Here is a 27492-nt window from a genome sequence, read left to right on the forward strand (position 1 = left end):
TTTTTTTTTTTTTACTTTGTAGCAAAAGAGTGCCTCTGAAACATCAAAGGTAGATCACATGTGCCCACACACCTTAGAAGTTTAAACAAGCTGTATAAAAAAATGCGGAATTTTACAAGGTAAATTACCCCCTACAGGCAAGGCATCAAGGATTTGAAGAAGTGTAACAGCTTGCGGGACAGAAATGAAAAACCTTTCAGGTTGTGTTTCATATCAATACCCCTAGAAAACCACTGGTTTGGTGTGTTTCAGGTGCATATCCTGATGTTTTTGCTAAAAAGGGGCTGCACTGAAGAATCACAGAACCCATAGCTCAAATGTCAATTTTTTTTATAAAACAAGGAGTGAACAAAATTTGAAACAACTTACACTATTTGTCATTATGTAAACATATTTGAAATCATTAATATATTGAAATTATATATTAATATTGATTGATATATTGAATATATATTGAAATATATATTATCATTAATATATTGAAATAATTAAAATGTAAATATATTTGAAATCATTAAAATCATCAAAAAATATATTTGAAATCATTAAAATCATATGTTTTCAAAAAGTTTCACCGTATAGCTTGGTTTGTTTTGTTCTGTTTGGTTTTTTTGGGCAGTGTGTGGGTTTTTTTGGGAAGTGTTTGTTTTTGTTTTGTTTTTTTTTGTATTCTGGGCTTCTAGTATGTTGTCTTAAGTACAATGGAGAATTGAAAGCATAGAAGTGACCAGCCTTTCTGTCCCAATTAAATATATCCCTTATATCTCAGAAAATATAGGAGAGCTGTCCATCACTGAAGGGAAACAACATGAGCATCCCACAGGTCTTCAGAACCATTAGGAAATGTGTGTGTGTAGTTTGCATGCACTCAAATCCCACAACAGTTCTGGAAACCTTACTCGCCCTAGTAAGCTGGTTTCTTCCCATGAGTCCATTATCAAGTAGCCTCCACATTGACAGTGTCTTTTGTTGGTTACAGCAAAAGTCAGGGCTGCACTTGAGGTATAGGTTAGTTATCCCTACCCCTGCATAAGGAAAAAAGCATAAAAAAAAAAGGACAGAGGGAATTGTGTGTCTGTCTAGGCCACGATGTTCATCAGGTAGCCACAAGTGGTCAGAACTAAAATTCACTGTTTCAGCACCAGCCACTTACTGGTTGCTGTCTATGCAGAAGATAGAAGGCCATGCGTAAAGAGCCAGTGCATTACTCTCCCTACTCAGGTAATGGCAAACCAGGATCTGGCGGTTATGTCTGCTTCCCATTTCAAGTGCCTTTATCCTCCATCAGTTGCTTTTGAATGCCTTGGAGTCCCCTCAGATAATCCCCTGAACTTAAAAGCTCAGTTAAAATTGTGCATATGCACCTTTCCCCGCTCTTTTTTCTTTTATAGTTTTTATACTTGTCCCAGAAATACTATGCAATAACCTTTAAAAAATAAATCAGCTGTGTAAAATTTGAGCAGCGTCACTCCGTGTTACTCAAGCCCTAGCTTGAGTGTCGTACTTCTCAGCCGGCACAACAGCTTTGTGCACCAGACGGACCACAGCCCTCCGCTGCCCTTTCTCGGTGCTACAGCAACCCCGAGTGCGCTGCTCCCGGCTGCTGTGCTGCACCCGGGCGATTCGCGCACATCTGCCGCAAAATCGGCTGCAGTAAAGCGCCGCAGTTACGCGCTCTCCTTCCTGCCGCGAGGGAGCACCTGGCGCCAATGCCGCTGGACGGTGGTCCGCCCGCTGCGCCCCGCCGTGCAGACAGACCCGCCCAAGCAGCTCTCGTGGATGGACGCGCACTCCAACCCACAGGTAACCGGGCCGTGGCCGGGGGCCCGACCCCTCGGATCACTCTTTGATGGGGGAGGTAGAAAGTAAAAGACGACAGCTTTACTCGTGGCGCTGTGGGATAGTCGAGTTGCAGCTGGAGGGGAACGGAGCGCGCAGCCGCGGGGCGGAACGTGGGGCAAGGCGCTTCTGCTCACCACGGGACACGGGCACGGGGGGGGGAGGGGAAGGAGGCTACCTGCCGTCTAGTATCAGCACGGTGTGCCGCCATCTTCCTTGCGGACAGCTACCCAAAACCAAGATGGCGCTGGGGCGGTGAGGGGTGCCTGTGTTTTCCCGCCTGGGGCGGAAGTGACGACCCCGCGGCGGCAGCCCACCTCCCGCTCTATGGTGGATTTTCCTTTTTCCCTTTGGGCCCCGTGTCTTTTTCTCCGGTGGGACGGGAAATGGCCGCCGAGCTGCGATAAGGGAGCGGGACCGCCGGTAGTGCCGTCCGACAGGTGAGGAAGGGGCAGAGGTGACGGGGCCGCCGGGAGGTTTTGCGGGACGGTGGTGTGCGTAGCAGCGGCCGAGCTGGGGAGAGATGGCGGAGGAAGCAGTTTACCCACCCCCTTGTCGCGCCCCCCGCGCGGCCGCGCCTCCCGCCTCCCCTCCCCCTGTGCCGCGCGGTGCCTGCGCGCCATCCCGCCCTTCCCCGCCGCGTGACCTCGGCGCTCCGCAGCCATTATCTTCGGCGTCCCGTTCCCCCACCCCGCCATTCCTTCTCCTGTGGTGGCCGCGCCAGTCCCCGGGGCGACGGGCACAACCGCTGCCCCGGGGAGGGGCCCCTTGCGGCCGCCGACACCGCCCTGACGCGGCTGCCGCTGCCGCCTCCTGCGGGAGTCGGGTCGAGCCGGTGTCGCTCCTCCATCTGCCTGGACGGCGCCCTGGGGAGCGAAGGTAGAGAGGGAAGGGGTGACGGGACCCAGCCGTGCGGCTGGTTCGCCGCTTCTGGAAGCCGGGCGCGGGAGGGGGGAGGTGGAAGGTGCGGCCTGGCCCGCTGGGCCTCCACCGCGGCCGGCCTGGGTTGGCAGCCTTTCCGTCCTCCCTGTGGGAGACAGGCCTGAGGAGATCGCCGTGCGGCGATGGTTATGGGAACAAAACCTCCCCGTTAAGCTCGCGGGTGTGACTTCGGGAGGGAAGCGGCACTGGGGTGAAAGGATGCTTCCCAGTCCTGGATCAGCCTTTATACGCTCGTTGGAGGAACTTCCCTTCGGGCATGACTGCGGTTCAGGCGCTTGTGCCTTTAATGATGTGCTCCGGGTTGCCTCCCTGCTCCTTAACCTTGTTGTTTAGAAATGCCTGCATAGCCGGTGAGGAGCTGGAGTGGGTTTTATGCCGCTTGCCGAAAGGGGCTATTGTGTTCGCGGTGTTGAGTGTACTGTAGTATACAACCTTCCCAGGATCTTGTCCTTTATTTTTCGTTTGCTTTGTAAACCCCCTACTTTTTTGCCTCTAATTTTCTTTTAAAAATCAGATTCTGTTTTTGTGTGTCATGGTGATCCTTTACCAAGTCAGTACAACTTGTCATTTATTTATCTCGGAGATACCACAACACTAGCGATTAAATTTTACTACAGAAGGACGTGGGGGCATGGAAAACAAAGGAGTTCTTGACACTGCAAGTAGTCACTGCTTGAGTAATGTTTGGTTTATTACAAGTATATGAAAATGTCCCTTAGAATAGTTGTTCTCAGTGTGGGAAGGCTTGATCAAAGAGTGTGGGGTTCCAGGAAAATGCTGTCTAGCTGTTGTCTTTCTCCTCCTTTCTCATCTTTCTCCTCTCTGATAATCTCATAGCTTTAGACGAAAGTGAAGGAAATATGAAGGTAAAGGCTCTGGCTGCAAGTTGCACTCCATGCAGTTTGTTGTGGAAGGTAGAGAAGGAATTGCTTCTTCCTACTCATCCCTTTTGATGTTGAGTGACAGGCTGTGCTGAATGGCAGGAAGAGGTTTAATGTGTTACATATATCAGTACCTGGGGCAGGACTGCCTCTTTTCTGAGTACTGGGCCCATGGCTTGAGCAAGGCTTTAGTGGGCCTGACTGCATGGAACAGTTCCTCATGTGAAGGCTGTGGTTGAGGGAATCCTTATTGGGGGAAGTAGGGGGAAGCATGTACCATGGGGAAGGGCCTGTTGCCATTGGGGATGCAGAAGACTTGGAGTGATTGTAGGAATTCAAGAAGGGTCAGCATGGAGCTGTTCTTTGAAGCTCTGGCGTATGTATTTGGATGGATTAGATTCAGGCTGGTTGTCAAGGAGAAATTGTGGCATAGGGTTTTGAGGAATGCCAGAGAACATTTGGGTTTGTTTACAAATAGTGGAGATAGGTGAGGGAGACTACTGAAGAAAGTAAGTCTTTGGATTACAGCTGTATTCGATTTATCTGTGTGAGCGTTTCTCCCACAGGTATTCTGAAAAAGTGCATTGCTGTCTTGTTCATTGTGCTGGCACTGGCCTCCATGCAGCCTTGTGGTAAATGGGATATGGGAGGTGATGTGGCTGAAGAGTGAGCTTTGTCTTTCTGTCCAGAGTAGTGAGAGTAATTTTCTTCTCGACTGCCCCATCTCACCAAGCACCTATATGACTATCGGTCTTGGAACAGATGAGGGAGGGAAGATAGCCTTTCCTGCAGCATGCTCATAGTTTGTTGCAAGAGATTGTGGAAACTGTGTGTGAAGGGCAGTTGAAAACACTGTGTTTAAAACAAAAAATTACAAGAATGGCAACCCAAAACAATGTGTATCCAAAAGCATGCTAACTCCTTTTTTTGTATTGACAAAATCCTTAGAAATAGTCACTTTGATTTCTGTGGTTTTAGTTAGAGGAGAAACATGCTTCTGTTTGCCACTGGTATTACATAAAAGAGCAGCTAACAATTATGTGATGGTTTTGCAGAGCTGATTTCACTACTACTAAGATGCTGGGTTTTGACTTAATTTGCAAATATTTTATATTGTTTTCTATAAAGAAATGAATGGAGGAAAAAAGGCCTTTTCTATTTTACTGTTCCAGTTGACTTTTCATGCTGTAATTCTTAAATGGGTCTGTTTTGTCTTTGTAACTGTGTAGGTATTATGAAGATAATAAATAGCAAGAATATAAAATAAGAGAGGAAATACACTTCCCAGGTCTTATTTGTAGATTCCAAGATAGTTTGGGCATATTTTGCTATGGCGTTTTAGTATCTGTGGGATTCTCAGTTACTGATGATCTGAATAGCATGGGTTTGCAGTCACTAACAAAATGCATTCTATTCTGTTTGTGGTATGCCACTATTAAGTTTGTAATGCTTTTAAAAAAAGTGGGGGGATATAACGGGTGAATGAAAAAGTATAGCAGATGTACAAGCACTCAATAGATGTCTTACACTACTGTTTCAATCAGACTGACTTTCTTTAATTCCATAGGTGTTTTATGAGAGAATATTCAAATTCTGTGAGGATTTCGTGAAGACTGTTCTATCCCCTTTTGTTTTGTCTTGATTGTGTAATCCTTGTTGCTTTTGAAGCCTGAATCTTTGAATGAAAATGCATTTTGGCAACAGCTTGTGAATTACTTTAACAAGATTTTGATTTAAATCTTTCTGACAGCTTTCAAGTAATGCTCAAGCAAGAGTAATGTAGACTACTAAATAACTATGAGGGATAGCTAAAATAATGAAGCTAAGAGAAAGCAGTGTTTTGCTAGTGTAAATGGGTATGACTGTGCTGAAATGTCTTCAGAAACTTCCATGTGTTGTAAAACTTTTAAAATAGCTTAACAGATAAGTTGCATCTGTGGTCTGTGTACTCTGAGAAAACTTTGTAAAAAGGACTCTTAAAAATAATGTTTAAAAGGAATTTGAAGCAGTTTTCTTTGTCTTCATTTTTCTTTTGAACATAGCAAATGCTAGCAGTGACATTAACTTTCTCATTGTGTTGCTTGTGATGGGATAAGCCTTCTTCTATTGTGTATTTTGTTTGCTGGTTTTGTTTTTTGTTACACTTGTTGTCTGAGCCTTATTAAAGGCACCCAAAGGTTTTGATAATATGTCATTAAGAAACTTACCTTGACTCTCTTTGGTCGTGATGTGATTCACTGTCTGACAGGTAATGGACTACTCATTTCTTAATAAAGTCTAGGTTTCCGTGTTAAGGTTTGGTTCTTTGGGCACAGAGGAGGAGGTGGTGTGTGTTGTTGGTGTTTGTTCTTGGGTTTTTGTTTTGTTTTTAAGCTACTTGTAAGTAATGATAAAAAGCTTATTTTCCAAGTTGCTGCTGGTGGCTTCACCAGGCTAGTTTCAAGGAAGCTAAGACTGCAGTGCTGGCAAAAGAAGCAGTCCTGTCTGGATGCTATTGCAGCTTCCCTGTCTTGGCCCAAGCATTTCTGGGACTGTGTCATAAACTATATCAGAAAAATCATTTGTATTGAAGCTAATCCAGGTGGTCCATGTATTTTTCTAACGTACTGTGTGGCTGCAGAAATACTTGCCCTGGCATAAGGGAGATCATAATCAAGGATGGGAGGAAACAAAGGATAAGACAGGTGGGATTGTTAATTTAAACTAGGAGTGCCATCTTATTCTGGTTTAAAGTAACATGGAGCTACAGCAGCTTCCTCTATGATACCCAGATTTTCTAACACAGGAGTTAAGTGGTTGAGAGCCAAGCCCTAAATATGGGAAAAGCCTTTCACACGCTTAGGGCAGAAAGCACAGGGAAAAGCAGCTTGTGTTGCGGAAAAGCATGTGGTGTTTCAGACATAGACCCATGTTCCTGGAGGTCATGGTCGTCTTTCAAAAATACTCAGTGGTAGTGATGTCATCTTTTTTTTCATTGCCCTTTACCACTTGTGCCCTTACTTGACATGGTGTAGCCACTACAGACGGACAGTAAGCATGAGAGCCTACAGAAGGAGGCTGTAGGTCGTTTTGTTTGACACCATGAAACAGTATTTTGTAGTTGTGATGCTTTCAAAAGAATGTGTATTTTTTTTTTTTTGTGAAAATGAAGCATGTAGAAACTTACTGTTATAAAGGAACTGTATCCCTATGTATTTCTATGTGTGCCATTATTTTCTAAATTAATTTTAATAGAGGTTAAAAAAATTTTAGATTTTTGCATGTTGTGAGAACGTTTACATAGACAAATCTTTATTTGAAAAGCAGCTGTGTAGTCTTTTAATTTTTATTCCTAAATATGAGAGTTTGGAAAAGGGGGTTTTGTATGTCAAGCTTTTACCTATTTCAATTAAATGGAAATAAAAGCTGCAAGTAGTTGAATTTTTTTATTCAATAGTTAATGTTTTCTGTTCAAAGCTTTTTTTTTTTTTTTTTTTTTAATGTTATATGCATACTTGTCTGTAAGGGGGGGAGGGGAAAATTAGTGAGAAGGGTGGTGAATATATTCTAACTGCCAGTGTTGGATGTGGTGTATCCAATGGCTGCTGAAGGGAAAAAAAACCCACAACGAAAGTGTGGCTACTTCTTGCCTTTGCCAGTTGATGGAAAAGATTCCTGAAACTGCAGAACTGACTGACAGAGGTTAAACTGTGGTAGTTTAAGTTCCTGTCTTTTGCCTAGAGGTTTTAAAAGTGAAGTAACTATCTTGTTATAGATCCCCAAGATCTAAAGACTTGTCTAAATTAGGAGTTTAGATTTCAGCTAACACCAACAGATTGTTTTTAAAAGTCAGAAGTAGAGATGATTTAAAATTTCAGACTGAACTTCTACTATTTAGCTGAAGTTTATGTTACTTTTTCTGTACTAGACTTCTGAATGCCTTAATTAACCTTTGCTAGCTAATACCATCTCACCTTTTGTCTAGACAAGATCTGAAATGGTCCGATACACTACTGTGCTCCTTCAGAGACTCATGCTTGCTGATGATGAGAAGTAAAAACTTAATCTTATTAAGGCATATGTTTTGTAGAAATTGGAAATATCTTGGTCACTACTAGTGAATGGTAAGTGGACTTTTGAAAGCAGTGTTTATGAACACAAGTGCTACATTTCTTCTTTTAGATTAAGAAAACATTGAAAGCATCTATAAACAAGTGTGAAAGTGTCACTTAGGAGCAGTGGATGCCTTGCAGCTTTGGCTTTAATGAAGAAATTGTTGACTTGAAGCATTTCTGGGAGATCCTTCTCATCTGTATTGAGCTGGAACAAAATTCTGAGTTGCTTTACTGGAATTGGAAAGTTTGCTTTATGCTGAGTGAGGCTACAAATGTATGCATAGTCTTAAGGCTTTGAGGTAATAAAAAGTTGAGGCTAGTGAAAAGTTTGTACATTTGAGACTAGCTTCATTATTACAGTTATGCTCTGTTCCTGTATACAGGTGAAAGAACTGCTTTTTAAAGGAGTTGTTGGTTATTTAAGTACACATTTCACACAGGAAGGTATAACAGTATAAATGTTGCAAAAGAAACCTAAAGATAAAGCTTGCACTGTTGTCCTAAGTCCTCATCACTTTTTTTCATTTTCCTTTTTTTTCCTCCTCAAAAAAAATAGCTCCAGTTATTGTGAAGCTGGATGTTAAGAGTTCCAACTGCTCTAACAGTTTGCCACTGTCCTTTTTGCTCCCTCCTTCTGGCTGTGTGCTATTCTTTCCCCCATAATCCAGCTCTGGCACTTGTTTGGCCCTTCATTAGGCCAATTCTATAACTTAGCCGTATGAAAGTGATTTCTGGGTGTCAAGAGCTTGCGCACTGAAGTACCTGAAGGGTGTCAGGGCTGTTATGGAGGTGAGGATAATGTGTAGTACAGCCGTGTAAGCGAGGCCGAAGGAGGAGTGATCGTGTATGGAAGGGGAGTAGGATTTGCCCCTTGGCGGTGGCTAGCTCTTGAACTGCTCCAGTCTTACTTAACATGGAGCTTCCCGGAGTCCAGGAGTAAATTTGCCAATTCATGTGTTGTCTTTTAATGATAAACAGATTAACCCATGTAAGCAAAAGGTAGTACCTGCCCTTTAGTAAAAATTCATGTCTTTGACAGTCTCTTTTTTATATGTTCTATAGGGAGCAATATTGCTGAAAGCACAAATAGAGAGTTTTGAAATAATTGCTTCATTGGCGCCAACAGAGGGTTTGAGGTAAGATTAACTTAATTGTATTTTGAAATTTTCTGATTGTACCCAACCATTTAAAATGAGAATTGATTTTGTTTTCTTAAAATCTGTGATTGTGGTAAGACACTACAATATATAAAACTTTCTGAAATTACCTTATCTCTTGTAAAGGTCAACTATTACAGTATGTACATATTTGTCAAATGTAGAATGCAGATGTATAAATATTATTGTTCAATACAAGGAAAATCAAACAATTTTCCTTTAAGATAAGATTGGATTGTATTATAAACTTACTGTACATCTGAAGTTTGGCCTGAAAATTACTTGTAATAGCAAAAAACCTGTTTTTCGTAGCACTTGGAAAATTGATATGCTCATGTCTTACAACAGTTTAAAGCCTTTACATTTGCCTTGCGTATGAGTAGATAACCGTAAGAGATTATAAGCCATCTTCTGTGAGTTTAATTGAACACAATGAATTAGAAACCATCTTCTGAGTACAGGTTATGCAAATTTGCTTTTTAATAGAAGGAGCCAGTAAAAGACAGCATTCAACATCTTACTCTTCTCTGAGGTAAATATTTCTTTTTCTTAGTTAAATGGAAAGATAGTTTAGGTTAAAGTTGACTTTTTTGCTGGGTTAGTTTCAGATGAGGTTACGTCTCTTTGGGGCTATGCAAACTCTTGTGCTACTGTGATGGCGAAAGTCATCTGGGGCAGGAAGGACCAGTTGATAGGGGACAGATTGATCTGCTTGCTTATTTTGGGTTCTCTTACAGGTTTCTAAAATCTCTGATATTTTTTTTTTTTTAAACTTTAAGATCCAGTGCTGTTTATTTGTCTTTATATAATATTTCTTGTTACCTGGGTGATATTTCAATTATGTAAAGTACCTTGTGACAGAAAGTGCTTATTGCGTTGAAAATAAAAGCTCAACACAGTGATTTTAGGCTTTCATGCCTGTTTGCAATACAAAACCTGAATGTTTGGTTTTCTCATTTTTAATTATTACGAAATTATGATGATTAGAGGTGCTAAGCATACGAAGGCCTGAAATTGTGTAGTCACTTATTCACAGTTTATATTCAGGTTGTCTAATGTGACTGCTTTTTTAATTTGCTTTTTTAAGCTGAGCAATTTCAAAAGAAAATGGTAATGGGTCAAAGATTTTTATTAATTAAATTGGGCATTTTTAATCACTGATCTGAAAATGAAAAGGTTTGTATGTTTTTATGGTTAGCACTAATTCTAAATACTTTGACTGTACATAAGAAGAAATTATGAGTTTATTTTCTTTTAAGACTCATTGCTTTATAATCAATTGTAGTTTTAATAGCTTAATTTGAGCTGAAAAGTGTCGAGTTCTGTAGCAAGCCATGTTATCGAAGTAGCTGTTAGAAACTTCTTTTTACATGTAGTTCAAAAAGCGAAGTTAACCTAGAAAGATGGAGGGTGGGCATATTGACTGGTGGAAAATCGGATCAGAGTGATTAGCTTTAGTATGTGTGGTTAAGAGAAATAATATCCCTGGCTCAAACCAACAAGTGCTGTACAGAATACTTCAAGGCTTTTTTCTTTTTTTTTTTTTTTTTTCTTATATAAGAGGTACATTTTAGAGGATTGTGAAGGCCTCTCAGAGAAAGATCAGTGCATTGGAAATGCAAGGAAACTATAAGCAATGCAAACAGCAAGGATTTTGTTTAAAATATATAAAAACGTGATTGTCCAGACTTGTTATTTCTTGCCTCAATTTGCAGAAATGTTGGGGTTTTTATGTTGCTTCCTCTCCTACAGGATCAGTTTGCAATTAAATCTAGAAAACCTTTTACTGTTACACTTTTATCTTTTCAGACAAACCACATAGACTGTAGCTATGTTAAATTGTTTACAATGTGGTTGAGCTTTCCATGTGTTCATATTTTCTTCAAAGTTCTTTGGTTTAGGAAATGTTATATCTCTTTCTAACCTCATTTTAGGATATAAAAATTTTGTTCATTTGTGATTTACGTGTACTCTAAATAGTTGCTTCCCTTTTTCCACCCCCTCCCCTCACTGCCCTTTCTTCTGGTAAGGAGTATATCTACTGGGAAAAATGGGTCGATCTAACTCTAGATCACATTCTTCAAGATCAAAGTCCAGATCTCATTCCAGCTCTAGGTCAAGATCCAGATCACATTCTAGAAAAAAGAGATACAGGTAAGTTAATGTCTTGCTGCATGGAAAGATGGTTTAGTGTATTAGTTGTTGTCTGGAAATTACTTTGCATCATGCTGTGGCAAAAGTGAGCCTGGGATTTTACTTCATTTTAGGCGGTAGATAAATTCTGCTTTGACTGTAATTTCAATTACTTTGTTTAATACTTGGCTGTTTATTCTCTTTTCCTGTATCTCAAGATAATTTCAGAATGCTAATGTTTCTTCATGATTTGTGGGTTTTTTGATTCTTCCTTCTTACTTCCTGTTTTCTTTCTCTAATATTTTTCACTGTGATTTGTTTTGTATTTCTCATGCAGCTTTTCAGATCTGGAGAACTTAAGGCTTCAGCAGATAGACTTTGCTGTACCTTGCCTTCTCAGTTGCCTCCAGCCTTTTCCTCATCTTTCTTACTAGTGGACATTATCATCTTCCGTAAAAGCAGTGGCTGAATTGAATGTTTACTGCTGCCTCAGCTGCTGTCCACAGTCTGGCATATTAAACAAGCAGTCATGTAACTTCATGTTCCAGGCTGTGAATTGTGATGGTTGAGGAACTGAATGCCGTGCTCCAGAGTGATGATAATCTCTGATAAAATGGCAGAGCAGGCCACTGAGGCTAGTAATGTCTTAGTTGCTGAAGTCTAAGTTTCACAGTCCTTAGAAGGATAGATACATTTATTCATTTATTATAATCCTTTGAGACAAATAATAAATAGATTGTAGAAGTTACCTTAAGACTGTTAGTCCGCTTCCTTTACCATTCTGTTTGCATTTGAGAAATGTAGCATTTAGTGTCAAGGTGCTTTTTCTTTTTTAACTCTCCAATTGTCAGATATTAATGTTTGCTTTTTAATTTTAGTTCTAGGTCTCGGTCAAGGACATACTCACGATCTCGCAGCAGGGATCGTGTTTATTCTAGAGATTATCGCAGAGATTACAGAAATACTAGAGGAATGAGACGTCCCTATGGTTACAGAGGAAGAGGTAGAGGGTATTATCAAGGAGGAGGTGGTAGATACCATCGTGGAGGTTATAGGCCTGTCTGGAACCGAAGACACTCCCGAAGTCCTAGGCGTGGCCGTTCACGTTCCAGAAGTCCAAAACGAAGGTCTGTGTCTTCTCAGAGATCCCGGAGCAGATCTCGTCGCTCTTACAGATCTTCCAGGTCCCCAAGGTCCTCTTCATCTCGTTCTTCATCCCCATACAGCAAATCACCTGTCTCTTCCAAAAGACGCGCGTCTCTGGAAAAGCAGGCAAAGAAAACTGAAGGGGCTCCTTTGCAAGATAGCCCCTTGAAAAATAAATCACAAGATGAACAGAAAGATACATTTGAACATGACCCATCAGAGTCTCTTGACGATTTTAACAAATCATCAGCAGCTTCTGGCGACATTTGGCCTGGCCTTTCAGCATATGATAACAGTCCAAGGTCACCCCATAGTCCTTCAATTGCCACCCCACCTAGTCAGAGTTCATCTTGCTCTGATGCCCCTTTGCTTAGTACAGCCCACTCAGCAAAGGACACACCTCAGCATTCCCATTCCATTCAACATAGTCCTGAGAGGTCTGGCTCTGGTTCTCTTGGAAATGGTTCTAGCCGTTATAGTCCTTCTCAGAATAGCCCACTGCATCATATCCCTTCGAGGAGAAGCCCTGCAAAGACAATCCCATCACAGAGTGCTCCACGTGAGGAGGCTCGAGCACGGTCATTTTATCCTGAGGGTGGTGATCAGGAAACTGCAAAAGGTGGAAAGTTTATGAAAAGGTAAGAATTAAATTATAAGCCTAATGTTGCCTTTTAAAGTGCTCCCTGTCGTAGAGTTTAGGCAAGGTCATCACTGTGCTTTGGAAAACACAATATGGAAGGAATACAGTGGAATAAATATTACTAATTTTAATCTGGCTGGAATTTAGCTAGAAACATGCCTTTTCCTCATAAGATGCTTCAAATTCTTGGCTGTCAGCTAGTGGAGATAGGGATATGTATCTTTGAGGAAAAACTGGTTTGTGCTTTTCCTTTACAGTGTATTTTCTTATGCTCCATTTACTGTTAAGAAAAATCTTAATTGGAGTAGTGTGTGCATCAGACTTGCTTTTTTGATAAAGAATTCTGTTCAAGTATTTTAAAATTTTAATGCTTTGTGTAGTTTGAAGTGCAAATTTTTTGGAAGTCTAAAAATGCAGATGTGGTACAATGATTTCTTTGTTAACATAAACAGCATTGATTGCTAATTGTGTGGTGCAACTTTGAGACCTTGACTTGTATTTCTTATGGAAAAGGGTAGGTCTTAGAATTATGTTCCAAGAAATACCACTCAGGTGAAAGAATTGACATATTTAAAATTCAGTGTATATTTTCCAGTTACCATAAAATTCTTCAACTTGCTCTTAAAATGTTTGATACAGTAGTAATTTTTGAAAGTTGTAAGAATCTTACTGACATTACAGTTCCTTTCTAATGTGACTTGTACCTCAGTGGATTTCTCGTAAAATGAATTGCAGAGCAAAGCTGTGTCTGCTATATAGATTTGATTGTAGGTTTTTAAATGAATTTGTTCAGTGATTTATTATGTAAAAATATATTGCTTAGGAGATCAAAAATATTACTTCCTCTTGGTTAGATGTGCGGGAGTCAGTGAATGTATTAAGACTCATGTGAAAATAGTGTATAGTGGCTGAACTAGTTAATTGGTGTGCTTCTGTGCTTAGGAGAGCTGCCTTCTAAAGGTTCCTTGCTTATGCACAATATAGTGAATGCATTAAGCCTCTGTCAGACTTTGAAATTCTTTTAGAAATGTGCAGGATCTTGAAAATAATTCACTTTTTTAAAAATGGTATTCCTTTAACTTTTGCACTAAAAGAAGTACAAAAAGAATTGCAGGCTAAATTACTGCATTTTGTTTGAATTTGATGGAAAAAAATGACTGCTGTAAGAGAAAATTATTAAGAAAGAACAAACCACTAGCTTTTTTTATAAAATCAAGCAGAGAGTTTCTGTGTGTTCTGCAGAAAGGCTTTATATTCTTCAGATGCCTCCAGTAGTACATAGATGACACTGAGCACAGTTTTAGCGGTGTGTGAAGTGTTGCATGCTGAAGTTGAGTTGCTCAGAGGAATATATTTTCTCCTTCTTGGTGTGGGATTGACACTAAAGAGGAATGCAAGTGAACTGGAATGAATGCAATCCAGAGTTACCAGTCTCTTCTTTGCTATCCACAGGTACACAGATGAAGAGTCTAGAGTATACCTGCTTGATAGGGGTAATACCAGGGAGAAGGAGGCCCAGAAGGAAAGAGGATCAGAAAAAGGGAGGACAGAGGGAGAAAGGGAATGGGAGGAACAGGAAGCTTTAGATTTTTTCGTTGATAAAGAGCCTGGGAAAGAAAAGTTTAATGACTCTGAAGGGGAGGACACTGAGGAGACAGAGGATTACAGACAGTTCAGAAAGTCTGTCCTGGCAGATCAGGGTAAAAATTTTCCTACTGCATCTCACCGGAATGCTGAGGAGGAAGGAGCCAAATACAAATCTAAAATACCAATCAAGGGCAATAGAGAGAACGATGGATTTAGAGATGAGAAAAATTATAAGCCTAAGGAGACTGGCTATGTAGTGGAAAGGCCTAGCGCAACAAAAGATAAGCACAAGGAAGAAGACAAGAGTTCTGAGAGACAAATGATGAAGAAAGAAACTCAGTCACCTGAGCAGGTAAAGTCTGAAAAGCTCAAAGAACTCTTTGATTACAGTCCCCCTCTACACAAGAATCTGGATGCGAGAGAAAAATCCACCTTCAGAGAGGAGAGCCCACTTAGGATCAAAATGATAGCCAGTGACTCCCATCGTCCTGAAGTTAAACTCAAAATGGCACCGGTACCTCTTGATGATTCCAATAGGTAAATTATTCCACTTTACAGTGTGGTTCTCCACCTGCCTGCAGTGTCATTCATCTTTATTTAAACTAGTGGTTTCTTTTTATGTGTTTCTCTCTTGTTGATGCATTTAGACCTGCTTCCTTGACTAAAGACAGGCTGCTTGCTAGCACACTTGTCCATTCCGTCAAGAAGGAGCAAGAGTTCCGATCCATCTTTGACCACATTAAGTTGCCACAGGCCAGCAAAAGCACATCAGAGTCATTTATTCAGCACATTGTGTCGTTGGTTCATCATGTCAAAGGTATGTGTTCAGTTTGTTGTGCCAAATACATGTCTGACAACTTCATTTAAGCCTGTTTGCTATCTCTAGTACAGGAAGATTTCAGCAGTCTTTTAATGTTGATGTAGTCAGATTTTCTTCCTTTTGAGGTACATGTAAAAATAATTAAAAAAATAATTGCTGCAGAAGCTAGTATTAAAACCTTCCTAGAAAACACAACAAGCTGTATAGAGGCATAATAGTGTTTATACAGTATTTCTGGATAAGTTTTTGAGCTAAGTAGCATATGAGATTTGAATATTCACAGTGTATGTTAAACATACTACATCAGTCTTCAGTTTTATTTTAGTGGCTCTACATACAACTTTATATTAAGTGGTGTAGTGTGGATTGACAGGTGTCTTTTGCGCTGTTAGTACAATGGCATTCATTTTGGAGCACTCTAGAGGTCATTACCAGATTCTTAATAGAACGGGTTTTTTATCTCAATCAGATTTAAGAAAAATTGTGCTGTAAGTGGTACTAAAATACGGTATGACATTTAATTTTATTCCTTTTTGACAATATTGTAGTGCTGGAGCCAGGGATTTCACTTACTGGAACTTGGCAGTGGCTAAATAAACCTCCATAAAATGAATTATACGCTAATTAATTTGTGATTTATTAGTAGTGGCTGCTGCTTAGTATAAGCAACTCAAAAAAACCCTCAGCCAACCACCACCATCATCAGAAAAGCCCCTGAACCTAACCCCAAAACCCAGACCATCAGAGTGGATCTGTTTCCTTTAGGGCTCATATTTTGTCAAAGTTTTCTGATGGGAAAGACTGACAATTCCTTAAAATTTAGTGAGGGTGTCTGGAGAGTTCCTTAAATGCTTTTTTCCCCTTAGTATTTACTTTATTTCACTGGGCTGTTGTCTTGTTCTTGTGTTTAATGTACTGGCATAATAACAGAAGAACTTGATGGTGAAAATAATTTTGCCATATCATCATACAAAGAGGGAATGTGAAGAGACTTATTTAAGTGACCAGTTTCAGCATATCTGTCTCTAAGAATTTTTTTTTAAGATGCTTTAGCTTTCAAAATCGCAAAGATTCGCATGCTAAGATTCCAGTGAAAGCCTCATTTTGTTGGCAAAATTCAGATTACTAAGGTCACATGATCTCCTGCATTTTGAATTACTTATAAAGAAGAAAGTAATAGCAACGATAGATTATGATAAGGTATTAGGTGGAGAAAAAAAAATCTTATTGGGACACCTCTTTAGAGTTTGTTTTGAAAGCGTCTGTTTTACTGATGTAAGGAGATTTTAAGGCTCAATCCAATGAGAGTTTCTGTAAGTCTTTGCTTATATGGTACATATGTAGGCTGTAGGTGAAGTAATTTTCCTGAAACTCATACATGCTGATCACAGTATAGACTGTTTTTCTGTAAACTCTTATATGTTAAATACCTGGTAAATGTAACAGCTTAACACCCTGTCTGGTCAAAGTTATTAGAATATGTACAGTTACAGTTGTTTTTGAAAGCAGAACTTCTCTTTAAGTTTCAAATTTGCTGTGGTCTATGATCAGATTTTAGTAACTCTTGACAAATGGAAGTAATGTTCATTGTTGGTGTGATGCGACCCGTCTGAACAGCTCTTTATTAATGCAGAGCTGAAAATGCCCAGTGATGTTTTCTTTTTCATTGTAACTAGGTCCTGGAATGTGTTTTGAAATGGCAAAATCCATGTTACAAAAGTAAAATAGCTGTTGAAAGATACAGATGCCAAACAGGCAAAGTTGAACCTTCTGTCTTCCTGGCAAAAATGGCATAAAAACAGAGTTGCTAGCTCAAATTCCTGTGTTTGGTGGAATTATGATTGAGGCACTACCCTTGTAGTGGCCGTTTCAAGTTTTAATGGTTGGTTATGAGAAAATACTGGATGCCGGGCGGTAAGTTGATACAGATGTATGTTGACCTGTTAAGCAGATAGCTTGCTTCATATGTAACATTTCATAGCTCATGACTTTATGTATTTCTATATTACATTTAAACACATTTGTTGAGCTGGTTTAGAAACAGAGTTTTGCTGTTGCTAATTTAACTGTGTCTGAAGGAAGGAGAAAATTTGTCAGAAGTTATCAAGTTTGCCAAGATGCCAGATGCTTAAATGAATTTATTTACATATAGGTGTGTTAATTGTTTTGGTTTGTTTATCATAACAGCTTCAAATTAAGAAGTTATATTCCTATAAGAAATGACTTGTTAGATCATTCGTGTAGTTATTGACGCATGTATTTCTTAAGCATTAATTGAGAGAAAACACTCAAGTTAAAGATGAGATGAATAGTAAACTGTACTTACTGCAAGTATTCATGACTCAAAATAACTTCATTTTCTCTTATGGACAAAGTATTATTGTTAAGAAATTGCTCCTTTCTCTTTCATTAAAGAAAAATGTTATTGAAAATGCAAGTTTAATCTGTAAATTAGCTTGAATTAGATGTGATACAGTCATGGCATAGTTATAAGTAGACTTGCAATGGTGCTGTGCACTGTTACTTTGTTTGGGTTCCAGAATGTGTAAAAAATAGGGAAAACACCACATTTGCTTGTCCTGATAAATTTATTGAAAATACTTTGTTTCTTGCCTGCTACTTGCCTTTGTCAGGAGTAAAATACATGTCAGTTGAATTAAACTAATGAAACAGTATTTTTTCTATTGTAACCAACAGAGCAATACTTCAAGTCAGCTGGAATGACCCTAAATGAGAGGTTCACTGCATATCAAAAAGCTACTGAAGAACACTGCACTCGGCAAAAGAGCCCAGAAATACATAGGTATATGTTAACTCCATACATGGATGTTTTGTGTTTCAGATAATGTCTGCTATTATTTCTTTTGGGAACCTAAAATAATTTTTCTAATCCTTATGGAGTAATGTGTCAATTTCTGTGTAAATACAAATGTCAGAAAACCCCACCAACACCCCCTTCCATAAAAGAACTCGTGTGAGCCAAGTCTGAATTCATCTGTGGCTTTGTAGCAGATGTCTTCTCTACCTGTGTATCTCATTTGGGATATATTTACTTTTCTCGCATGCAGTGCTCAAATTGAGGGGCATATGTCTTGAAGATGAAAAGAAGCTCTGTACGTGCATCTTTTATTCTTCAGTGTGAAATGTTCCATCTCATACTACTTTAGGTTTTTTTGTGTGTTAATTTACAGCAGTTTTTTTGAAAACTCTTGAGAGCCTGAAAGATAAGAAGGTAGGCATGCAGATGTAGTTTCTGAACATGCTTTATGATGCAGTGTACTACATTTGTGTTGCATGTGAGGATATGTTATCTCCATATTCAGTATCCAACTTCACAAGTTTCCTTAATGGTTAAGTATTTTTGACTTTACAGCAAGTTATCGTAGTGTTGATGTCAGCTGTGGGAGCCTCAACTGGCTGCATACACTGATCTTTTGAAATAACTGGTTAAACGTTTCTTGCATCTTCAAAGCTGTACTGAAAATGTGAAAAATCAAAATGCCTGTTTGTGTGTTTAGCATATTTTACACAAAGCAGAACCAAAGTTTTTAGTTTTTAGTCTCCTTTTTTTATTCTGATGGTGGCAAAAAGTTTGTTCTATGGCAAAAATGGCTTGTTTCTCAGTTTTCTGTGGAAAAGAAATGTCTGAGGCCATTAACAGTCACATACACACATGGCAAGACGCTGTTTTTATTTTACATTTAGGAGGATTGACATCTCTCCAAGTACCCTGAGGAAGCATACCCGTTTAACAGGTGAAGAGAGAGTCTTTAAAGAAGAAAGTCAAAAAGTAGGTTCAAAGTAAAAGTCCCATCTGTATTTCTAAACTTAATGTATTTCGTTTCCCTTTAAATCTGAACTTCAACTTGGTGTTTGTGTATAAAAATGCAAAAATAATTTTTATTTATTGTCTTTATTGTCTTGCATTTAGAACATTTTTTTTTCTTCCTTTGAATAGAACTTGTTACCAAGAAGCCAGTTTATGTAGCATGATTTTGCTATATTGATAATGTGGCATGTAAGGTCAAGTCTTCTTCCACCTTTCTTCTTGGACATAACTTGATCATTTTTGTGGCGCTAAGCTGCCAAAGAACAAGGAATAGAAAGGGCTGGGGGGAAGCACTGAGGTGATGATGTAGTATGGTTGAATTACAAAGGCACTTGTACTGTGTTAAATCAATTCACCAGAAGAAATTAATACTTGAACATTCTCCTAAACCATGTATTATGGTCTGTCTGCATGAAAAAACAGATATGCCATTGGCTTGATGGGAGTGCTTGTTTGAAACTGAAATTCTTAGCTGTTCTTTTTTTAGATCTAGCCATTGCATGTAAAAGGCATTCACTTAGAGTCAGTTTGTCTGCTGAAGAGTTTGTTGAAAAATAGGTAAATTCTATCTTGCTTTTTTGAAAATAGATGCACAACTTGCCTTTTCAGCTCTTCTTCTGGATGTTTTATTTTAAAATTTTGTTCCAAAATACATATTTGTTTACAGGGAGATAAAAAATTAAGGTGCGATTCTGCTGATCTTCGGCATGACATTGACCGACGTAGAAAAGAGCGAAGTAAAGAACGAGGAGACTCAAAGGGTTCCAGGGAATCCAGTGGGTCAAGAAAGCAGGAGAAAACTCCCAAAGATTACAAGGATTACAAATCTTACAAAGATGACAGGTAAATATTTGAAGTCCGTTTATAGGTTTTTAGCTTCTAATTAGCCTTTTGTAATTGTAAGCTTAATTGCTTTCAATTTTCAATGTATAATGGAACATTTAAATTTAAACAATTAAAATTATTTGTTTTACAGCAAATATGTATTATCTGTCTTTTACACGGCTTATGGTGGATGAGGACAAAAACTTTGGAATAGCAAGCTAACACTGAAAAAAAAATGACAAATTAATCTGTCCTATTATCCAGGCTACATCAGGAGGTTGGACTTCAATGCAGTACATTTCTATAAACAGTTTGTGTAAGAACTTTGGTTCGTTATGCTTGATTCCGCACTTTTTCAACTCATAACACCCAGAGTATGAGAATCTTACTGATACTTAAGTTTTAATATGGGTGAGAAGGGGAATTACGATTTTTATCTAAAGCCAGTGGGCTCTTCTTAAGAAAAAAATGTTAGCATATCTCAGTGGATACTGTGTAGCAGTGGTAAGAGTTACTTCAGGTATGACCTTCTTTTGAATAGAATATTAAAATCTTGTAATTCGGGTCAAATTAGTACCACTATGGGGTTAGTAAAAGTTTTGCTGTGGGAATGTTTTCCCCTGCTTTGTACTGAATATACAATGAATTTTTACTTATGCTTTCTGTTTCCCATTTACTTTCTGACTTTGGTATCCACATTATCTTCCACTGGCTAATTCCCTACAGCCATCTATGTAGGGAAGCCCACACCGTATCTTCTCAATTGTGCAAACTGAACTGTGTAAAGTTACTGTAAAACTGCCTTCAACTTCTGTTTTTTTGCCTCAGAAGAAAGGCAAATCTTAAAAGTAACAAAATCTCTCCATGGCATCAAAACCTAGAAAAGCTGTATTGCAGTTTGCAGACTGCTGCTTTCCAACTCACTAGCAATAAGACACATTTAGTGTATTTGAATGTATTAAGAGGAGGCTGGAAAGTGGAACTATACTGCAGCTTAATGCCTGAAGTACATAACATATATGATTTTTATAACCAGAAGGGGGATAGTTTTTCATAAAAGAGACCTGTTTTAGTATAGCATGTTACAGACTATCTAGTACTTTTAAAATAGCACACAGTGTATCTTTTTATTTTTCAGTAAACAAAAAAGAGATCAAGACCGTGCTCGGTCCTCCCCATCTTCCTCCCCATCTTCTTCCTCATCCAGCTCTCGAGAAGAAAAGGATTGCAAGAAAGAAAGGGATGAAGAGTTCAAAACCCACCACGAACAAAAAGAATACTCTGGTTTTGCAGGAGTTAACAGGCCAAGAGGCACCTTTGTAAGTTGCTCTCTTATTCTTATCTAGGCTAGACTGGTTTCATAGTCGTGATTCTTGAATTCCTTTATGTGGTATACCAAACCTGGGGAGTTGTTTGGGTTGGTTATTTTTCCCCCAGCACTGCCCAATAGCAGTTAATTGGTGTGCAAATACATTAGCATGCCACTAGAGACCCTAGCTAAGGGTGGGAAAAATTACGTCTTGCTTCTTCCTTGCTCTTTAATAATTATGTTGTTTCCTAACAGGATCTGAAAAATTACCTTTCTGTAAATAGGAAATCCTGTGATCTGTTACCTCTTAACTCCATGCAGCTTCTGTCACTTTCCATGTCACTTTGTTTGGTTTTGCCCTCCTTTGTCTGTGATGCCTGCAACGTGTTAAGTAGAGAATGGTACATATTTAAAAATGTACATCAACTTTGAAACAGCTGTATTGAGGAGAGGAGATGGTATACTTGTGGGTTGTTTGTTTTTTTTTTTTTTCCCCAGTGTTTCTTTGGTCTGGAGTAGCAACAGTGAGCATGAAAGCTCATTAATTTAGCTCTGGAATGTGTTTTAGCATTGTGATTTGGAAAGTAACACATTGACCACACAGTCTTAAGAAAAATCTTAATGTTAAAACTTCCATATTAACGTAATTACTGATATTTAACTGAGAAATGTGAGAGTACTAAGGAAGACTAGGATTCAATAAAGGAGGCCTTGAAAAGGTAAGGAACACTTAACAAAACAAAAAACCAACCCAACCTAAAAATACCAAACCCACACCAAAAAAAACCCAGCCAACCCCAAACCAAAACACACATACAAAATAGCTCACACGCAAGAAATAAAAGCCCTTAGAAAACCAAAACAAATTAAAAAAAAAAAAGTTCAGTGTTTGGGTGGTGGGAAATCTGCCAAATAGACTTACATAATGGGTAGGAGCAATTTTATACTTTCGTAGTATTTCCTTCATGTAGCTTATAATTAACACTAGATAATACTAAAAGGCATTGACAGCTATAAATATACATTGAATTGTTTGTAGTAGTGTAAAAACTTTCGAACTACACACGAGGGTTTCTGAAATGCATGTGGGGTGTGCAATGCTTGAGTTAGGGTTTGAATCTTCCAGCTAAAAAGCTTCAGCTACTTAGAAGAAAATTAAACATTCAAAATTTCTAACATTAAAAATGCAGCATTTCTTCCCATCTTGTTATTTTTTTTTCAATATAATTATGCTAAGGAGCATCTGTGTGGTGTAAATGTATAAATCCTTGCATGGTGTAGGTAGGCATCAAATAGGACAGTATCAGAATAGCCTGTAGGTATATGAGCTAGTGGCACTGAGTTAAACAACGTAGAGCTTAAAACCCCTCTCCTGTCAGAAAATTCATAATTGGTGGAAGCCTTACTGCTTTGTAAAACCCAGATTGTATGCATTGTGAAAAAGATGCTACTTTACATGAAATTTAAGTAGATGTGAATTGGAAATTTAATAGACTCCTAATTTAACTAGTGGTGACTGCCAGTTCTGACTATGCAATAACTGGTTAATGTTCCCTAATGGGGAATACATGGTCACACATAAGCTTATTGAACAAACTGTGCCTGGACAGGAGAATCTTAAGTAGGCCAACCTGTTGAGTTACTCGGATGTTCTCTTCAGGGATACAGGCTGGGTAGTATTGAAATATACAGACTAGCTAGTGCAGGAATTTGTAGTTTAGGCTAAGAGTGGCTGCATTCCAGTAAATACTGCTTTGCCTTTGGAGTAGATAAAATGTTCTGGTTGTGAATCCTTCCCAAAGCAGAAAGCCTTGATATACTGGGGAGAGATAGATTGGTTGATGGAGGAGACTTTAAGCTAAACTGTCAATTTCATGTTAAATCTGCAAAGGTTTTTGCACTAATGCTGCTAGATTTATAGTATTTAATTCTAGGTTTTTTATATATAAAACATAAATAGTTTTAAAGCAGGAACACAGAAATAAGTAGAATCTTCTAATGGCACTGCCGTTAGTATCCAGCTCCTAAAGAATTCTTTTTTCTGTATAAAAGGAGTTTTCCTATATAAAATATACTTTTTTTTGTGATGGTCTTTGCAGTAAGTAAGCCCGTAAATATAACACCATAGTAGATTTTACATCCTGTAGTTCTTTGCCTGAAACATGAGCTGGTGGGGAGGAGTGTGTCAACACAGTGTTGAAGAAAGCTGTAGGTATTTTCCTTGAAGGGAAATCTGATCATAGGACCTAACACCAGGAAATGCTCATCTCTCCTTATTTTTAAAATCCTGCCAATTTCATCTCTACATCTTTCCCCCACCCCCCCTAGTGTGATACTTCTTGTTGTGCCCTGATTTGTAAAGTTTCCAAAGCTATTAAAAATAAAGCATGTAGCATTTCCTCTCTTGCACAGGTGGCATTTTCTTTTTGGTGATAGTCTGCCACTTTCCAGCTGATTATCTAAGCAGGGTTTTGGGTGTTTTGTTTCTTACACACTTCCCCTCTCCCTCTCCCACCCTCCCCACTCCACCATTTTTTGGTAGGTCTCACGAGCCTTTTACAGATTGATATAATTTTTTTTTTTTTCTTTTAGCATCTTTGATTTCAGAGTACTTTTAAAACTGTCCAGCATAAATTTAGTAGTAGAAGTGCTGGAGCATTATGGAACTACTTATTTTTAATAAATGAAGTTAATTTCCAGTCATATTTTTGTAAAGTTACTCTGAAGCTCCAGTTCTGTCTGTTAAGTAGACTGTTTATGGAAATGGTGTTCTGTAGGAACTGCAGGTTTTAGCGATCTATCTTCCCAACATAACCTTTGTTCTCTCCTTGAATGGAGGATATAAACTCTCAGTTACTGTTTCCTACCAGCTTAAAAATATACACGCTGAGGGAAGTGTATATGTTGCTCGGTGTATTCTGAGTTGAGTATTTTCTTTGTTGCTGTAAGACTTTTAAGTGTATCATTTTGAAGTCCTCTTAATTCATTCATTATAAAGGTTAGGACACTATTTTTCACTTCAAGCGTTTCTGCTCTGTATAGTACATACTGTTAATTGTAATAAAGAAATTGTTCCTTTGAAATATTATTTGCCTAACGTACATTTCTGAATGTTGAAAATGAGTAACACAAAGTGGATATATTTATTTGAAAGCTGCAATGTTTGTATGTATTCTAAAGTCACTTCCTCATAACCAATACGACTGACTCCATAAATTACATTTCTTTTCCCCTGACAGTATTCTCCCTTTTTCAATCTAGTTTTTCTGTTTGTTTTTGTCTGTGAACAGCTTCAGAAGCTTCTTCTGACCCTTTGTTGCAACACACTGGTTTACCAGCAGTCAAAGGAAATTTCATTTTGGTGGTTGTGGGTCAATTTATGTCAAGAACTCATACGTTTCAATTAAGTTGAATAGAATCATTATTTCAAAGTGAATGCATGAATAGATTAAGGTAACATACCAAATTGAAAATGGTTTTACACTTGCAGTTACTGTAATTAAGCACAGAAAGCTATTTTCAGTAATAGAGAACATGAACTCTTCTTTGTGTTTTTTTGTAAATGGATTAAATGATATCTTGGTTAATCAGTTTCGAATTAGGGGCAGAGGAAGAGCCAGAGGAGTCTTTGCTGGAACAAATACTGGTCCCAGCAACTCAAATACTACTTTTCAGAAGAGACCGAAGGAAGAGGAATGGGATCCTGAATATACCCCAAAAAGCAAGAAATACTTCTTGGTGGGTGTGGAGAACTCAATACCTTATGCATGCTTTTGTTTTTTCAAACTTTCTACAAGTGTAGAAGTAGCATGCATGTACAGACAGGGACTTCAGTTACATAAATGTGAGGATAGCGGGGTTGTTGAGAGTGCCTGGTTCTGCAGCTTTTGTGTTGTTTCACAGCAGGTTGTGGCAGTAACTGAGGCCTGACACAGAATTCATGTCCAAAACCTTCATCAGTGATTGGGGAAGAAGGCAGATTCAGACTAAAATTGCTACACTTAATTTTGAAGGGAAAAGACTTGTGCTGTGTTTTCCTGGATTTATGTCTGTATGGCATTCAGGTTTTGTCTTACCTTTGTCTGGAAGTCTGCAATAGTGGAAGATCAAGAAAATCTGACAATGTTTGTGGATGTATGTAGGCTGACTCTGTTAGTAGCAGTCCTTCTGTTATTGAGTAGTGTGATAGCCATAAAATCACCTTATTTTGCATTTTCCCCCATCTGGATTATGAAAGAAGGACTGCTGATGTAACCACTCAGTAAGTAGTGTAGTATGCTGAACAGGTAGCTTCTGTTCCAGTGATTTCCTTAACAGTGCAAATTTCTAAGGATATTGTTTCACTATGGAAAAAAGTTAAGTAAGGAAGATTAGACCTTCTCCTAAAGCATTATACCTTGTCACATATATTAACAGTTAATCCAAGAAATAATGCAGTCACAATTTGGGTGTTTGTACAAAGAGTTCTCCACCATTTCCCCACATTTATATAAACATTTCTGGTCTGTAGCCAGAAAAATCTGATAATCTGTTAATTCAGAAATTCTGTGATAGCTAGAACAAGTAATTGTAGCTATTAAAATTTTTCTTATACCTAAAAATGTGTTTTTAATAAAAAGCCACCCATTAACTTTTCTTAACACGTAATTATTAATAAACTGCTTTATATAGGTGTGGTATGTGTTTAATAGTTCAGATTTCTTTCCAAATCACAAGTAAAAAGAGCAGATGTTGAAGCAAGTGTACCTCACTCTTCTAAATATAAACCTTTTTCACATGAAATAATTGTCGGTAATGTTCATGCAGTGCATGGGATGATTGTCAGAAGATTAACCAAACTATGTAAGCTTATATGTGGTAGCAAGATAACAAAATTTAAGCTAATGAACCAAAGAAACTCAGCTGTTGTTAATGTCAGATTTAAACAGTTTAAACTTCGTTTTCCCTGTGTTGCACAGGTGAAGCAGGGTTTCTGAAAACTGCCTTCAGTTACCCTCCTTTAATAAGTATAAAGAATTCTGTCTCTGCTTTGAAGTAAAAATAAGAAATCCTAGCACATTCCTAGGGCTTCCTTCTTTAAAATCACAAATACTTTATTCTCAAAGCTAGTTACTTTATTCTTACTGAAGTGACAAATAGCTGATTTGGTACTCACAAACATTTGAGTAGGTCCACAGTTAATAAGGGCTCTTAAAACAATTTATTATGATCTGAACTGTTAAAAAGCTCTCTTAATTGTGTTTTTTTTGTTTGTTTTCTATGTATAGTATAAATTTAATAATAGAATACTAACATTTAAGGTGTACATTTAAGAGGTATTCTAACTTTGTTCTTTGTCTGATATTACTGTAGCATGATGACAGAGACGATGGTGTGGATTATTGGGCCAAAAGAGGAAGAGGCCGTGGTACTTTCCAGCGTGGCAGAGGGCGTTTTAACTTCAAAAAGTCAGGTAGCAGTCCGAAGTGGACACATGACAAATACCAAGGGGATGGAATTGTGGAAGATGAAGAAGAAACACTTGAGAATAATGAAGAAAAGGATAGACGCAAAGAGGAAAAGGTAAACAGTTTAGTGAATTGCAGATTAGACAGTTTATCTTGCAGTCTCTCAGGTAATTGTGTGTGTATGGGGGGGGGCAGGTCATGTTAAAAGGTTTTGGAGTTTGGGTTATTAACATTTTACAAGACTGTTTTCTTTCTTTCAACAGGAATAACCCTAGAAGAAAGTTGTAGCTGAAAGAGCAGCTCTTGCACCACCCACCCAACATTTTTAATATGTTTTTTGATTTCGTTTGTTTTTTTGTTTTTGTTTGTTTTTTTTTTTTTGTCAAATGAATGTAAGCGTTTTACTTAAATTTTACTGTTGGAAAGTAGTTTAGAGGGATTGTTTTTGTTTTAAGCCTTTAGGAAAAAAAATCTTGATATAGTAAACTATGTTAATGATCGTACAGGTAGAAAGTAAAATATTTGTAACAACTTTTAAGAAATTTTACTGTTTGTTATATGCAGTGTAATTCTGCTTTGTCCAAATACATGGTCCAGTACAACTCTAAACGTTTTGATTCTCCTCTATGTCTGTGTTTTATTCTGAAGTAAACTTACAGCTCTGCACACCTGAAATCTTGGAGCAGCATTTTTTATAAACTGATTACTACTTCTGTGTTGCCTCTTTATAAGTAGTGTGTTTAAGGGTAGTTATCCAGTCATAGCATAAGTACAGACAGTTGTGCAAAAAAAAAAGCCAAAAAAACTCATCACAAAAATCTCTCAGAAGGTAAAACAAGATAA

The 27492-nt window shown here is 38.3% G+C and overlaps 1 protein-coding gene across 14 annotated transcripts; it reads left to right on the forward strand.

The window, feature by feature from the left end:
- Positions 1 to 1687: 1687 nt before the first annotated feature.
- Positions 1688 to 27492, forward strand: BCLAF1 (BCL2 associated transcription factor 1). Of its 14 annotated transcripts, none has more exons than XM_080616766.1 (15): positions 1692 to 2279; positions 7627 to 7765; positions 8819 to 8892; positions 9400 to 9445; positions 10944 to 11067; positions 11925 to 12830; positions 14285 to 14956; positions 15067 to 15236; positions 17937 to 18042; positions 18945 to 19029; positions 19736 to 19911; positions 21032 to 21212; positions 24794 to 24940; positions 26555 to 26764; positions 26913 to 27492. In XM_080616766.1, the coding sequence occupies exons 5-15, from the start codon at positions 10964 to 10966 to the stop codon at positions 26916 to 26918; spliced, it is 2763 nt and encodes a 920-aa protein (XP_080472892.1). In that variant the 5' UTR covers positions 1692 to 2279; positions 7627 to 7765; positions 8819 to 8892; positions 9400 to 9445; positions 10944 to 10963; the 3' UTR covers positions 26919 to 27492. The 14 variants fall into 14 exon arrangements, 13 of the variants coding, with proteins under 13 accessions (XP_080472889.1, XP_080472898.1, XP_080472887.1 ...); XM_080616768.1 differs by lacking the exon at positions 1692 to 2279 and adding an exon at positions 2472 to 2718; XM_080616760.1 differs by lacking the exon at positions 7627 to 7765.

This window comes from Psittacula echo, assembly GCF_963264785.1.
Source record: "Psittacula echo genome assembly, chromosome: 4".
NCBI lineage: Eukaryota > Metazoa > Chordata > Aves > Psittaciformes > Psittacidae > Psittacula > Psittacula echo.